At 37.4% G+C, this 15,208-nt stretch overlaps 1 protein-coding gene across 1 annotated transcript in view; it reads right to left on the bottom strand.

The window, feature by feature from the left end:
• Positions 1-58: 58 nt before the first annotated feature.
• The window catches only part of itga5 (integrin, alpha 5 (fibronectin receptor, alpha polypeptide)), a 37,803-nt gene continuing 22,653 nt past the window's right edge, over positions 59-15,208 (bottom strand). Inside the window, exons 16-30 of the mRNA XM_058410816.1 lie at positions 14,054-14,109; positions 13,738-13,889; positions 13,419-13,556; positions 11,102-11,169; positions 9,409-9,556; positions 8,948-9,040; positions 7,960-8,039; positions 7,730-7,810; positions 7,527-7,632; positions 7,110-7,268; positions 6,093-6,185; positions 4,857-4,970; positions 4,180-4,281; positions 3,937-4,059; positions 59-2,243 (exon numbers count right to left, since the gene is read on the bottom strand). Coding sequence (XP_058266799.1) covers positions 2,163-2,243; positions 3,937-4,059; positions 4,180-4,281; positions 4,857-4,970; positions 6,093-6,185; positions 7,110-7,268; positions 7,527-7,632; positions 7,730-7,810; positions 7,960-8,039; positions 8,948-9,040; positions 9,409-9,556; positions 11,102-11,169; positions 13,419-13,556; positions 13,738-13,889; positions 14,054-14,109 — 1,594 coding nt within the window. The 3' untranslated portion in view covers positions 59-2,162. The remainder of the gene's footprint in view (positions 2,244-3,936; positions 4,060-4,179; positions 4,282-4,856; positions 4,971-6,092; positions 6,186-7,109; positions 7,269-7,526; positions 7,633-7,729; positions 7,811-7,959; positions 8,040-8,947; positions 9,041-9,408; positions 9,557-11,101; positions 11,170-13,418; positions 13,557-13,737; positions 13,890-14,053; positions 14,110-15,208) is intronic.

Raw genomic sequence — 15,208 nt, 5'->3', positions numbered from 1 at the left:
TATTAAGTGTCACTTGATGTTTTTTACATACATTCTGAAGAAATGTACAACCCAAAAATAAAAATGGAAAGATTTATTCGGAAATGCAAATTGTACAAGACCATACAAATAATTAATTACTTTAACAGCCCTCCAATTATCCCCAATATGGGGTGATGTAATTTTATGTCAGATAAGAGTTTTAGTTTTTTTTAAAAAAAAATCTCCTTACCAAATCAGATTTACAACTTAATAAAACAAAAAAGAAATGATGTGGGTAGGACAAAAGGTTGAGATGGGACAAAATATAATCAGTGCTTCCTGCTGAAGAAATATATTTTTAAAAATGTAATTTAAAAAAAAGTAAAAGTGAAAAAATCTAAATTTTGGAGGTAAAAATAAATGTCTTGAACTGAACAAAAAACAATGAGAAAAGCAAATTGTGTAATGTTTGAATCTCGATTTGTAGCAAGGTATATTTCTAAACATTTTGTATAAAAACATTTTTGCAGTCATGTTATCATTGGATCTACAAACACCACAAAAAAGATCACAGCATTTGAACTAATTTTTAACTTAATTTTTTTTCACTTGTATAGCACTAACTGTTAAATGATGACTGTGTGGCGCTCATAGTAAAAGGCTTAGGTTATCATCAATCACAGCCTCAAACAAAGCCGTTTTGTGAATAAAAAGAATGAACGGGGCATTAAAAATTTTTGACTATTAAAATAATTATCATTATAAACTCTTCAACTCAACAGGTTGTTGTCTGTATGAAAACATTGTTGTAGTAAAAAAGGCAAAAAAAAAAAATACAATAAGATGAAAAGGAGAAAACAGTATTGCACTTTACATACAGATCCTAAAAATCCCCATGCCCACTCTATTTTCTTCTTGCAATTAATAATAAGTGTCTAATGCAGTTGAATACAGCCTCTCTGTAGCCACCTCTGGCCACTAGGCACTGAATTAGCATTAATATGCTTTTAAATATCAGAATGGCCAAAAATGGAAATAGAATGAGAAACTGGGCAACTAGGAAAAAAACCTTCTATCACTCACATCAGTAAAGCCAGACACACATGCATGCACACATTCACATATACCAGACAGACTAACACAAAAAAAGTTGTGTCTTCCACATTCTGTCCCTGGCTAAAACTGCTGCCTTGGACTGGGATTGTCTTTTGCTTACTCACCATATCCTTTAACATCTATAAACACTTTTGTCCAGTACTCATTTGTCTACTCATGGTGACTATTACATACTTTGAGACAACTCCATTCTAACCATATACAGTGGGTTTTCTGTACTTTGCACAGATAGGAAGGAGTCACTGTGTACACAGTGAGCCTCCACTGACTGCTACTTCCTGCTATATGTGCCAAAGGGCACAATCTGTCCTATATATCGGCAAAGCACAGCTCTGCTTCAAGGCATTTCATGAGGTTTCATAGGCTTGATGTGCATCCAGTCATGTCCCAGATGACTTTATAAGGCAACAGTCTTGTTAATTCGGTCAGCAGGAGGGAACATTTGCACTTGGAATATAATCCTCAATGGATTTCCAAGCCACTTTGAGTGTGGCACACCTGATCTGAGCACTGCTGTTCAACTTTATCACCTGAGACAGACACCAACATGAGTTCGCAGAGTTACAGAGAGACAAAAGAGAACCAAAAAAACCCTTTCCTCTGAAACACATTAGTGACATTTTCAAGCCACATACTTGTTGAGACGCATAATTGTTTTCAAACTGAACATTAAAAGGACACAGAAGAAAGTAAAAATTGTAGTGATGATGACTGCTCGTTTGTAAGTGATGTTGGCATTTCAAAAAGCAGTGAGAAAAACGTGAACATCATTTCTAGCACCAAAACATGTTAAAAGGAAGAAAGAAGAAAAAAAAAATCAAAACAGTGATCACTGCATATAAAATTTGTCCTGCAGAATAAGTAGGAGATTTTTGGTCCATAGAACCAGGCTCTAAAAATTGCAACTGATTGTGAGGCTAATACTGGTGTATGCAATCCAAACCCACAGCAAAACAAGGCAACAAAAAGAACATTTAAAAAAAAAAACATTCATTTGGCTTTGAGTCCTTGGGGTCTTTCTGTCCAGTGCAGTGCAATGGATATCCAGTGGTCTTTCATCCTTACTGAACAGTCCCAGGCCTGCTTTAAGCTTCAGATGCAGCCTGAGGTTTCAGCTGTGCTTTTTCCATGGCAGTGCCGTAGGGAGTTCTCTTAAAGAAACCAAGCTAAAGGAAAAATACAGTAGAGTTATACGTTTTTGTAATATTATTCATACATCCTCAGTATTAGAACTACAAGACCAATCAGAAATTCAGCTTTTAGTTGCTAATATTTACAGCCTGATGTGTGAAACAACTTTGAATATGGCACCTTTGGTGGCAGACCACCTACTTTTTGATGAACAAAATTATTGGGACTTAAAATACTAAAATAACACTTAATATTTGGTTGCATATCCTTTGCTTCCAATAACTGCATCAAGCTAGCAAGCCTCAGACATCACTAAACTCTTGCATTCTTCTTAAGTGATGCTTTTCCAGTCTTCTCCCATCAGTCTCCTCATCATGAAATGCATCTTCTTTCTCAAAACAACTACTATGGCAGAAATGAATCTTGTTTCCAAAACTTTTGTGGATCATCTGTGCATTTCTTTGCAAATTCAGTTCTGGTCTTCGAATTCTGCTGTTGTGAGGTTTGCATCTTGTGGTTCTATGGCTCTTCTGTTCTGTTCTTGAAGTGTTTCCTTAAACACTGGATTATTGTACCTCCATCCCACCCTACAGAGGTTGCTGATGGGGACTGTTTTTTGTTTTTTCTTCACAACTCTCTGGTGGTTTCTTTCCCTTTCGGGATATTGAAAATTGTTTTACTGGAAATGTCCAATTCTTGTTTCATAGCTCAGATTCTCCTTCTTTTTCTCCTATAAACATCTTTCTGGGCTTCATGTTGGTTTATCCTTTTTTGTACAACAAAAACAGCCAAACCCCAGGTAAAACCTAGGGAACTATGTGTGGAAACATATTGTTGATAATAGAAGTCAGACAAAAATAACCAGTTTGAGTTCATGCTGCCAGGAAAATTACAATTGTACATGCACAAAGCATAGAACCTTCTGGTGGATAGACTACAACAACAGAAGACCATATCAGGTTCCACTCCTATCAGTCCGAGATTTTTTTTGGCTATCGTGGGCACAGACTCCCCAAACTGGACAGGAAAAAAATCCGGTCTTTTTCCAGTCTTCAGCTGTCTTGTTTTGGCGAGTCTATGCCTTTCATGTGTCAGATTCTTGTTCTTGGCTGACAGTAGTGGAACCTGATGTGGTCTTCTGCTGTTGTAGCTCATCCACCTGAAGGTTTGATGTGTTGTAGTGAGATGCTTTTCTGCTCACTGTGGTTTTAAAGAGTGGATATTTGAGTTACTATTGACTACCTGTCAGCTCAAACCAGTCTTGTCATTCTCCTCTGATCTCTCTCATCAACAGTGTGCATCAGCCTGCAGGCCCTCCACTCACAGGATGATTTTAGTTTTACAATTCTATGTAAACTTTAGAGACTGTTGTGTGTGAAAATCCCTGGAGATCCCTGAAGTTCTCTGAAGTTTCTGAAATACTCACACCAGCCTTTTTGATACTATTTGATTTGGTAAGGTCAGAGATCAGATGCTCCCCATTATGATGATTTATGTGAGCATTCTTAACAGATCTTAACCTGTATCTGCATGATTTTTGCATTGTGCTGCTGCTACATGATAGGCTGGTTAAATAATTGTGTAAATGTGCGGATGTTAATAATAATGTGCGGTACAGATGTTCATAGTAAAGTAGACAGTGAGTGTATATTTTTATCCGACTTCCATCCATAACAACTTAACCATTATGACTCGGATATAAAAAACAGTTTCACAAGTCATACTCACTTTATACAGAACATAGATAAGCAAAGCCAGCAACAGAAGACCAGCCAATATTGCCAAAATGATGATCCACAAAGGAACAGCATGAGGACTGTCTGGTTTATTCCACACCACAGGTGTTGTCATCTGAAAGAATACATCACTCATGTAAAATACCCTTAAAATTTAACAGAATTATTTACATTTATTATTGAAGTAATAAAAATAACAGGTGCATAAGAGTATAGTCATTGCATATTTAATTACCATTTTAGAGCCACTTGGAATCTCCTTGGGCAAAATAGCATAGGGCATCTTTTCCACCTTGTAACTAGCTACACACTCCAGAATAGAATTCTTATACTTTTTCTGCAAGCAAATGCAAAACCTTATTAGAAATATGCATGTATAATTCAGCTGTTTTCCAAATATCGCATAAAATGTAATATTAGAAAAAAGTTGACAATTTGTATAATAGACAGCAGGTGGCAGCATTCATTCATTTTAGTTCTTCTTAATGAACCCCTGCAACATTCCAATCATATGAGAACTTGGGGTTTGCAGATAATGAATTTTCAGTGTGTGTGTTAAGCTATGCAGAGCATGTAAAGCCTTTCTCAACAGAGTTCCTATTTAGAGGTAACAGCTGACCTTCTCAATAACACATGCACACAATAACAAGTTAATGCTACTGTGACTGGCTAGTGGTGTGATTTCCCCCCCCATACTTGCCAAATGACTACATTCCACCAAAGGAAAAATAAAGATCATGATTAACTGTAACATTTAGTTGATGGAATAATGAGGCTGATGTTATGTTGTCAACGGTTTTAAAAAACATGTGATCTGTAGTTACAGAGCCTGAATGATAGATAATGGGCTTTGTACAGTAATATTTGCAGTATTGTGAACACATTTTTTTGCATGTCCTTACTGAAACTTACCATGTTGAAAGTCTCACCCCAGATGCGTGAACGCACCTGGAGTATGGCACTGGTACCTTTCTCCAATATACCCACATTACACTGCAGGGTCCAGCACTCAACATTGGAACAAGACTGAAACATAGTCAAGACAGACAACACAGGGGGATAGAAAGTTGACCTTAGTCATAAGATTTTTCTGGGATAGTTTGCTTTTTACAGATTTATATTTATATACGTTTTCATCAAATCAGCTTGAAATGTGAACAAGCATATAAAATTGATACTCATTACAAAGATAATGCTTCATTCCAGTGAACTAAATTCATTAAAAACTATTAAATAAAATAATAAATATGTCAAGAAATAGTGAGCTGGAAAGTTAGTGAGATAGTCATAACATAGAATTACAGGTCAAGAGATTTGACAAAAGCCCTAATGTTAGGCTTTTTTAAATTCCAGGTCACAAGACTACACAGCTAGCCAAATCAAGAACCTATCTGTGAAATCAATTTTCCTGGTTCACTATGTTAGATCCCCATAATGTAAACTTGTTCAAAGTTGACTTGAGAAGAGGAAAATATTAGTACAGTTGTATTTGGATGGCTATGTGGAGAGTCAGTGGTCATAGACCTCATTCAGAGTCAATAAGAGATTGAAGAAGGACAGGAGGAAAGTGCTAGACTATTATAATACACAATCTTAATGACTTTCTTTTGTCCATCTTTAACTAAGAGGTGCGGAGTTGAATATAGCTATAAAAAGGGGACAGGTTAACCAATTCGTAGGAACATAATAACAAAAGTAAAAAATGTCTATGGCAAGAGAGATGATAGTAGTCAAATTTCCTACCACCAGTCGCTACTTTCATATAGTGGCATACACACACAGACATACGCAGACACACACACGCACACACACACAGAGACACACACCATTTAAACTGGCCGATCAGCCATCTTTAACCTCTGACTCAGTTCATTCTTCATTACATGACTTAATGGTCCGGTCTTATGAGTTCTAAAAGAGGCAGGCCCTCATCTAGAGGATGGTGTATTTGGACAGTTCACTCAGAATTAGTTTAATGAATATTACTATCTACAGATGTTTTTAGTATAAGAATAACTATAATTATAATTTGTGAAATGAGAAGAATTCTAAAAATTCTTATATGCTATCAAGTATTTATTGAACCTGCATTTACTCCCTCTGCCAATTCTTCATCTTTTTTATTGCGGAGGATTTCTGTGCTCTCACCAGGTTTGTCATGACAGCCAGCTCGCCCTTGTGTGTGTCACGCTTCTCAATGTGGTGGTTCAATAAAGGAGGCTGCTCAGTGGACTGCTGAAGCTGGAGAGAGAGAAAGAAACATTGAGCGGAAACTTGACGCCCATTTGCGTAATCCAGATGCTGAGCTCACTGTTGAATCTGAACCACCCACTGACTCACATGGACACCACTCAGAATTTCACATGTGGCATTACCAAACTTATCCAAACCTCTGTTCTTTTTTTTTTTCTTTACTGGGAAACATTATGCACTCCTCACAACCACACTAGCTTACAAATATACTAAGCTCAACAAGACTAAAACTACAACACACATTAATTTCATTACATGAAAGAAGGCTTTTTTCCAGGTGGCTTGATAGAGACCTCATGACTGTGGAGTCTACAAGTGCATTCAATCAAAGAGAAGCCTGTGATAAACACCAAACTCAAGAGGTTTGTGACTGAGTGATTGAGACTGATAAATGAAGAATGTATGACTAAGCTAGCAGGCAATGGGCTTAAAAATTATAGTACTGAAGATTCCAGAGATGATTAAAGTCAAACGTCTTGTCCTTGAGTGGGTCTGTGGGTGTAAGAAGGTGGAGTAGCACATGTGAGAGAGTGTATCTGGAATAGAGCGCAGTGGTAATAATGTTCATTTGCACCATAAATCAGAATGTGAAACACAGCTCTCCTTCCTATTTTCACAGTGAACACTGTGTGTGTGTGTGTTGGTTCTGTAGGTGTCAAACAAGTTTTAATTAACTCATTTACTACCAGGCTATACCTCCTCATAAACAGCCTGTATGCTGCAACATATTGGCTCTCTACTTAGCTAACCTTCTCTGTGTTTCTGTAATGAAGCAATTTTGTAATTTTCATGCATCATGTAAGCAACAAACTTAATTCTCCAAAAATACAATGCATCAGCACAGCCCAGTCATTACTATCATATGATTTTTTTTTTTTTTTTTTTTAAAGAAGAATTCTCAAAATTTCTTACCTTTATGTTCATGGGGTTCACAATATTGTACGTTGTGCAGTTAACAGGCCCCTCAGTGATGATTTCCAAAGGGTACATAAACCTCTGGACTTGCATCTTCATGGGACATTTCAGTTGAAGCAGCGTGTGACTAATACGGCTTGGACCATTATTCACCAACTGGAAAGGGAAAATTAAAGAGAGAAAGTGAAAAAATGAAATTATAAATTATCTTTTGTAATATTTGAGCACAATATTCCATGTCTATCTCTAAATAAAACAAAAGGATGCTGTATTAAATGTGTGTAGTTAAGTACAATAAATTCCTGTGATTTTTGAGCATCTGTTAACACTGCAGCGACGTATGTAGGAATCTGATTATAAAGAATAAGAATAATGACTGGCTTCCTTGATATTAGACAAAGCAAGAGTCCTTACCTCATAGATGTGCTCCACAGGAGGACCAATTTCTTGCTCAACTGCAACATTCTTGGTCACCTTCCAGTTGGGAGGTGGGAAGAAAACCTTATCTGGTCGGGATACACTTTAAGAGCAAGAGAAAGAGCGAGTGAGCCAGTGTGTGCTAACAAACAATTTTACAATGAAAGTTCCAGTCTAAAAGGCCCTGATACTGAACTTACCCCTGCAAAATAACATCAGCCTTGACCACCACCTCTAGCCTATAGGGTACAACCTCACTCTGAGAGTTATTCTCGTTTTTACTATAGAAGGAGAGAGAATAAGAGGGGTAAATAAGAGTGTATTTAAATATCCCCACATGGGTCATTCAGCATAGGTTTACAACAAGCTTGCAGTGTAATCATTAAGATTAAGCTGTGTGTGTGTGTGTGTTTGCTCCCTGCTACCATACCTGCGAACCTGCAGGTCAAACTGTACCACCTTCTGTGAATCCTGCAGCCGAGGCACTGTAAAACGCAGACCTGCCCACAACTACATGGAAAAGAGTATGTTTAACAGTGATAAGAATTCCATTCCACTATAGGCATTAAAACATCTGCACAACAACCTGAACTACACACAACATGCACTACTACATGAACTCTGCACAAGTGTCTTTGTAATATCTTCTTGCTGCATCCTATAGACTATATATACAAATACTATATATATATATATAGTACATTTTGAACACATGGAGCAAGGGGACACAACAAGGGGAAGAACATTTTGTCACAGAGCAAGGGGACACACTCACTTTCACACACAAATTTTGGGTATACACTACCAGTCAAAAATTTGGACACACCTTCTAATTCAATGTTTTTTGTTTAGTGACTTATTTCCTACATTGTAGAACAATACTGGAGATTTCAAAACTATGAAATAACACATGGATTTATGTAATCCATATGTAACGACAACAAAAAAGAGTCAGTTGTTATTTTAAGACATGAAGGTCAGGTGTTCTGGAATAGTTCTTGCAAGAACAGTATCGTCAAGTGCATTTGCAAAACCCATCAAGCACCATGATGAAACTGAAGACCATCCCATGAAGACCATCCCAGTAAAGCAAGACCAAAACTTACCTCTGCTGCAGAGAAGTTCATTTAGAGTTATCAGCCTCAGAAATCACTAATTAACAGCACCTCAGATTAGAGCCATTATGAAGGCTTTACAGAGCATCAGTAGCAGACATATCTCAATATCAACTGTTCAGACGAGATTATTGTGTATTTCGGCCTCCTTCAGCATTGTTTTACAATGTAGAAAGAAATAAACATCAGGAAAGACCATGGAATTAGAAGGTGTGTCCAAACTTTTGACTGGTAGTATATACACACACACACAGAGATAGACTGATATAGTGTATGTATTCGTGGGTGCAATGTAAAACTTACATTGGTGCCAGACTTCATGGGGTTTCCTAGGTCACAGATGAGGTAGCGCGTCTGGTTCTCTGTCTCATAGCTGCATGTCAGCTGAGTCAGATTCTAGACAAGGACGAATAGCAACTGAATAGATACCAGGACTAATTATGAAGTGCTACTTTTCCTGCAAATATTAGACTTTTTACAAATACCATGGCAAATCATGTCATCAAGGACCTTGCTTTGTGCACAAGGACTTTCCAATGCTGGAACAGGTTTTGGCTAGGCCACTTTCACTTCAGTTCAGGTGATAGATATGACAGAGTCATCCTATAAAACTGCCTCAAGTATTGTGGCAAGAAACTTGAAGAGGCCCACATATTGGTGTGATGGTCAGGTGTCCTCAAACATTTGGCCATGCTATATTATATATATATATATATATATATATATATATATATATATATATATAAATGAAATATGAAGGTTACCTCATTATTGCGGGCAATTCCACTGTAGTCCGCCTCCGAAGGAAGCACTACATACAGCTCAGCTTCATAGGCACCACCGCCATCATTCCGCGCATTAAAAGTCAGGGTTAGCGCATTATCATCCCCCATGTACACTTCTTTCCTGTCACTACAGAAAAAAAGAAAACAAAAATGTGAACGACCTACTGTAGTAATCCCTATACAGAAAACCAAAACTAAAACAAACCAAAACAAGAACAAGTTGAACTGTTGACTTGATTGTTATGCAACTGTCAGCTAAGGATGCTAGAAAATCTATTAAAATTAATATCATCACAAATATTAGTCACAAAGGTTGAGCCAGACAGCATCTAATGATTCCAGAATGTTCTCCTCAAACCCAGCTTCAAGGAAGTCCTTCTTGCATAAGGGAAAAATATTCTTCTATGTAGCAATAAAGCCATACAAGCATCAGAAGACAGGCTTTGTTGTAAAACACCGCCTCCTCATTTTATCCAAGTACCCTCCTTTATTCTGTCACTGCCCCTTCCCCTACTTTTTCTCCACAGCACTAAACACAACTGAGAAATTCCATACAAGGGCCACACAGACGCTTTCAATTACTACTTGGCCTTGTAAAGCTGTGCTGAAGTAAAATTTGAATACATGTGACGAACTATAAGTTGTGAGAGCCCCAATAGCCTGGTTCAAAATATTACCTTTGAGACTATACATGGCAGGTAAGTTTCATGCTTGACAGCAATAGATTTACCATTGATACCAATAATAAATTTACATTTATCACAGCGGCCTTTTCAGCTAATGTGGCCTTTGTAAGATAATGACAGGAAATAACTTGCAAACAGAGGCACATGGAAACAATTTCTTATAAAAAGAGTAGATAAACTTGGTTGAATAACCTAAATCTGGTGCTGAGAGCCAGAACTGTTGTAGGTTAAATGGCTTGGCAAAGATTACAGACATGACAAAAAGTTGGCTTTGTTCTCAAGATGAAACCCCCTATACCCATTGCCTCCTCTTCCAAAATTAAAATAATTAAAAATAGCTCTATTCATAGCTGAAGTTCCCTGCTTTAGGAATGTCACCTGTACAAATGTAAGCAATATCATACAAAACTATGTGCATGCTCATAGAATTAGCTGATCAGGTATAGCAGTCAAAAAATAGTCATGAATAACTTTCATGATTAGAACAATAAGTTGGTAAATTAAAGGACTTGTTTACATAAAAGTAAATATCATTGTTTTTGTAGAATCAAGCCACATATTTACAAAATCAAAATAGAACCACCATACAGAAGCAGAGGGACACAAAGCCAGCTGTGAATTTTCCAGACCCAACTTTCATCTTATTTTCCACAAGCCACTGGCAGCCAATATCAGAATGTGAAGCACAGCTCTCCTTCCTGTTTTCACAATGAACACTGTGTGTGTGTGTGTCCTCACTAACGTCACATGGGAACAGGAACATTTTTACTATTAACGATTAACCAATTCTCTGCAATTCATCAAATTTAATATTTACTAACAAATATTTTTGATTTTCTCATTTGCATTCTTATTAGGGTATTGTTCTGAATGTGTTTTCCAGGGACGGCTGACAACTGTTTACCAACTACATAAACACAAGGCCTGAATCATGCTAAGCATTCAACAGTGCATGAACAATGTGCTTCCTTTGTTAAATGACTTACCCCTTTACAGAAAGTTTCAGGTCAGGGACACAGATGTTGTCTTCTCCACAGTCCAGTAAAATCTGGGCCTGGAAAATCAAGGAGAAACAGAAAGTTCATATAAAATTCTGAGGCAGTACTGTCTATGGGGAAAAAAACAAAAATGTCTTTAATTACCTTTAAACTGGTAATAAGCTAACTCTCCTGAGCTAAATAAAGCAACATCACCATAGCATAATAAGGTGTTAATATTCAAATCAAATCATACTGATCAGCTATATCAATAACAGTCAGACTGTACTCTTAATTCCTAACCAAATCAAATCATGCTGAGAGGGATTAAATAATAGGAATAAATATATGCATCAATCATGTAAACATCTGGCTTGTGTTTAGAAATAATAACAGGAAGGGTTGAACTAGAGAGGAGACATACATAATGCATATAAGGGACACATGAATAGTCTGCCTAGTGTGTAATTTAGAGAATTACCATCATACAAGCACCACAATACATGAGAGCCACATGCAGACAAAAAAATGCACACACCACAGAGGACACATACACATGCTAACTTTGCCTTATTCATAGGCAGGAAGGGGAGTGGGGGAGGATAAAGAAACTTTTGTATCGACTCTACACGTGTAAAGAGAGAGAGCCCTATGATAGCTAATTGGTTCAGCATGATGCTGCAAGTGCTGCGTGAATGTGGATGACGATATGGATAAGAAATAGAAGTGGGAGATTAGAAAGAGTGCAGCACCCTCCCTGTAATCAGACCTCACTGCGCTCTAATTAAAGCCATGGAGGGAGGCTGCCCGACTCACTAAAGCTGTATGTTGGCCTGAGCTCAACCTCTCAAGGAAAGTAAAAAGGAAAATGTTTTGATGTTAATCCAGCCACTAAATCATGACTATAATGATATACTAAAATCAAAGACAAAAACAAACAAACAATCAACAAACAGCTGATCAAGATCCAATAGAAACAATTAGTTAATTAAGCAACACAATCAGTTTTGGGATGTAGGAGCACCATTTACACCAAATAGTAGTCAATAACAGGAAGAAATCTCATGTAAGTACAGCTAATGGAAATATAAAGCAGGTTTTTGGTTTACTAAGCAGAAGTAATAATGTGGAAACAGATATACACATTAAGCTGCAGCAAATGCAAAGTCACAGTTTATACTGAGAATGAAAATAAAACAACTCTATGCTATAATATTTCAACATATTCACACAAAAGGATAACCAAGTACATGGGATGGATAGGATTACTAGGACAATTAATTAGATTTTTAAGGTCATCATGTCTGTAGTGGAATACTTTATGGGCTCTGGGGATTGCCTGTGTAGAGAGCTAAGTTTCATAAATTTATTACTCCACTATGGTCCATGTGGAGCAAATTATCAGGAAAAGAAAGTTTACTGAGAAGCACTAGCAACCCTCCTTATAGCACATGGTAGAATGCACCAAAATATAGAGCTATATATTTCACAAGCACATAGGTCCCTGTAAAGTCACTCTTGTCCTTTCAATGTTGCCTTTTAATGTTGTCACTTTAACTTCACATAGGGAACACAACAACTTGGAAAATATCATACTTTATATATCCAATTTATTGCCAAGTATGGATTGCACACAACACAGTTCACTTTTAATGAAAACCAGTTTCAGCAAGGAAAAAAACAATGAGCGAAATTTGCTATTGAAACTTTAGGTATGTTTCTTTGACTGGTGTCCACATGGTCTACAAGATATCTGACAGCTTAGGCTTACAATGATAGTTTTGCCTATATAGGAAAACTGGGGCAAATACAAAATCCAACCAGATGACAAATGGGCTGTGAAAGACACACCCAAAAAACTATGACTAATGGACCAGTCCACATTAGTCCCACAAACTACTCCTGCTAGAATAAGGAAAATCTCTCCCTGGTGTATATGCATTGCATTTTCTTTCCAGATCTTTTGGAGCACTTCCCAGATGTATGTTTTGAAAATGTGGATGGGAGGAAAACTGGAGTAAAAGAGTGAAAGAGGGGGAACTGGGCATACCCAAAAGCCTGATCTGCCAGCTCATAGAATGTAGACCATATATTTAAACTGAAAAGAAAAACTGCAGTGATAGTACTAGCTTATTTTTTGCTGGGACTACTGCTATAAACTTAAAAGCATTGCTTTTCACTTTCAGTAGCATCACAAAACCTTCTGTGGCAAGATTAGCTATAAATTCTCTATACAACATTGATGGCATATAAAAAAATAAAAAAATTAAAAATAAAAAAAAAAGCACACGTCTTCCTCAAACATACACTAAACTAATGTTTATACCTTCTGCTCAATTAGCTCGGTGGTCTGGTAGTTAAGAATTGGCCAGAGGCCATGTTTGTCTGCAGGAGCCTGTGCATCCAAACTGAAGTTCAGTGTGATAAAGATGGAGGAGAGCTTATCCCGAAATTCCTTTTCATCCTGAGCCAGAACAGAGGAGAACAAATTAAGGTTTAGATATAATCTCAAAAATGAGAACCAATCTAAAAAATATATTGCAGTGTATTTCTGAAAATTAGCCAGGTTATATATGATGATCTAGGGGCTTCACTTCACTTTAACTATAAATTACTGACAGAATTATGTTGATGTTTTGACTCACCCTCAGGTAGATTTTGGTCTCACTGCAGACCTTGCCTTCATTTGGCACTTTAAGTTTGGTCTGCAGGCTGGCCTGCTGAGTGTTCAAAAACAAAGCCCTACGGACAGCTCCCTTCTGTTTCATCTTGTCCAGTTGCACTTCTACATTAAACCCTACAACAAACACACACACACACACAAACACAAATCTAATCTATGGACATTTTCAAAATAAATTTTCCATTTGTTACAATGTAATGAACTTCATAGTGGCAAACTGTGCTACACTACATATGGCTGAGGCCCAGTTGGGTTCATGAAAGAACCTAGTTCATCACCTAGTTTTTCTGGAAGGTGTTTCCCATTGGCTGTAAGGCAGAAGCTCAAGTTGACGCTGCAGGAGGTAAAACAAATGGAGACATGAGTTGCGTATGTACATGGCAAATACATCCTCAAATACACATGCAGTAATGTAGTCACATTTGTACACATACTTTCTCATTGTAAAGTTTGTTCTTAAGATTTTAATGTGTCATAATTCAACAAGTGTTCTTCGCAAAAAGAACACTGCTGCTGAGTGATTAAGAAGAAGTGGACCAAGATAATTAGCTTTAACAAAAGAGAAAAAATATCCTTAAATACTGTAATTTATTGGCCTTCTGGAATTATTTACTGAAGAACGTACAGTGAATAATTCCAGAAGGCCAAGAGATGACAGTCTTTTTGCATAATATTATAACACTACTATAAGGTAACTTCCACAAGAACTATGACAATGAAAACTGAATTAAAGGAACAGACAAAAGGGAATTATAAAGACGTTTGGAGAGCATGAAACTCTTAATAGAGTCAAACTAGAGAAAAAAGAAAGAAATGCCAGCACAGTCCAGACCTGCATTGACCTGGGCTACAATAAATAGGAGTGTATTCCCATGTGTACCCCTAAGCATGTGTTTGCTTTGCATCACGTGCGTATGCATGCAGGCTCTTATACGCATGTGCAGCTTGGCGTGCCCCTGATGCTTTCCAGCTGTGTTCCACCACTAAACAATATCTCATTCAAAGTCACCCTTGGCTCTCCTCACTCTCTCTCTCTTTCTCAGTTCCCCACTCCTCCCCCACTACAGCCTCACTATTACCAGGCAACAAGCTGTAATCAAGACATGTGTATACACACTTTTTCCTGTATGAATCAGACAAGGGGAAGGGCAGAAATATGAGCACAGGCACAACTTTGTAGCCCGGAGCAGTTTCCTCTCCCTCAGCAGATGACGGAAAATCAGGATGCACATTTCTAAATACTGACACTAGAAATGGAAAAGGGGGTTTCTTGCATCTCGCCACCTTCCTGTTCATCTGCACTGAGAGACAGTGCTTCAAGTTAAATCCATGCTGAATGCTAATGGTCTCAGCTTAACAACCATAACTTTACATGTGTCCAACCTCACTTTCAAAGGTGAATTGTTCCTTTAAATGGTGCCCTTAAAACAGCA

This window comes from Hemibagrus wyckioides, linkage group LG15 (assembly GCF_019097595.1).
Source record: "Hemibagrus wyckioides isolate EC202008001 linkage group LG15, SWU_Hwy_1.0, whole genome shotgun sequence".
Taxonomy (NCBI): domain Eukaryota; kingdom Metazoa; phylum Chordata; class Actinopteri; order Siluriformes; family Bagridae; genus Hemibagrus; species Hemibagrus wyckioides.
Note: the sequence above shows the minus strand (reverse complement) of the source record. Positions and strands in the feature narration are given on the sequence as shown.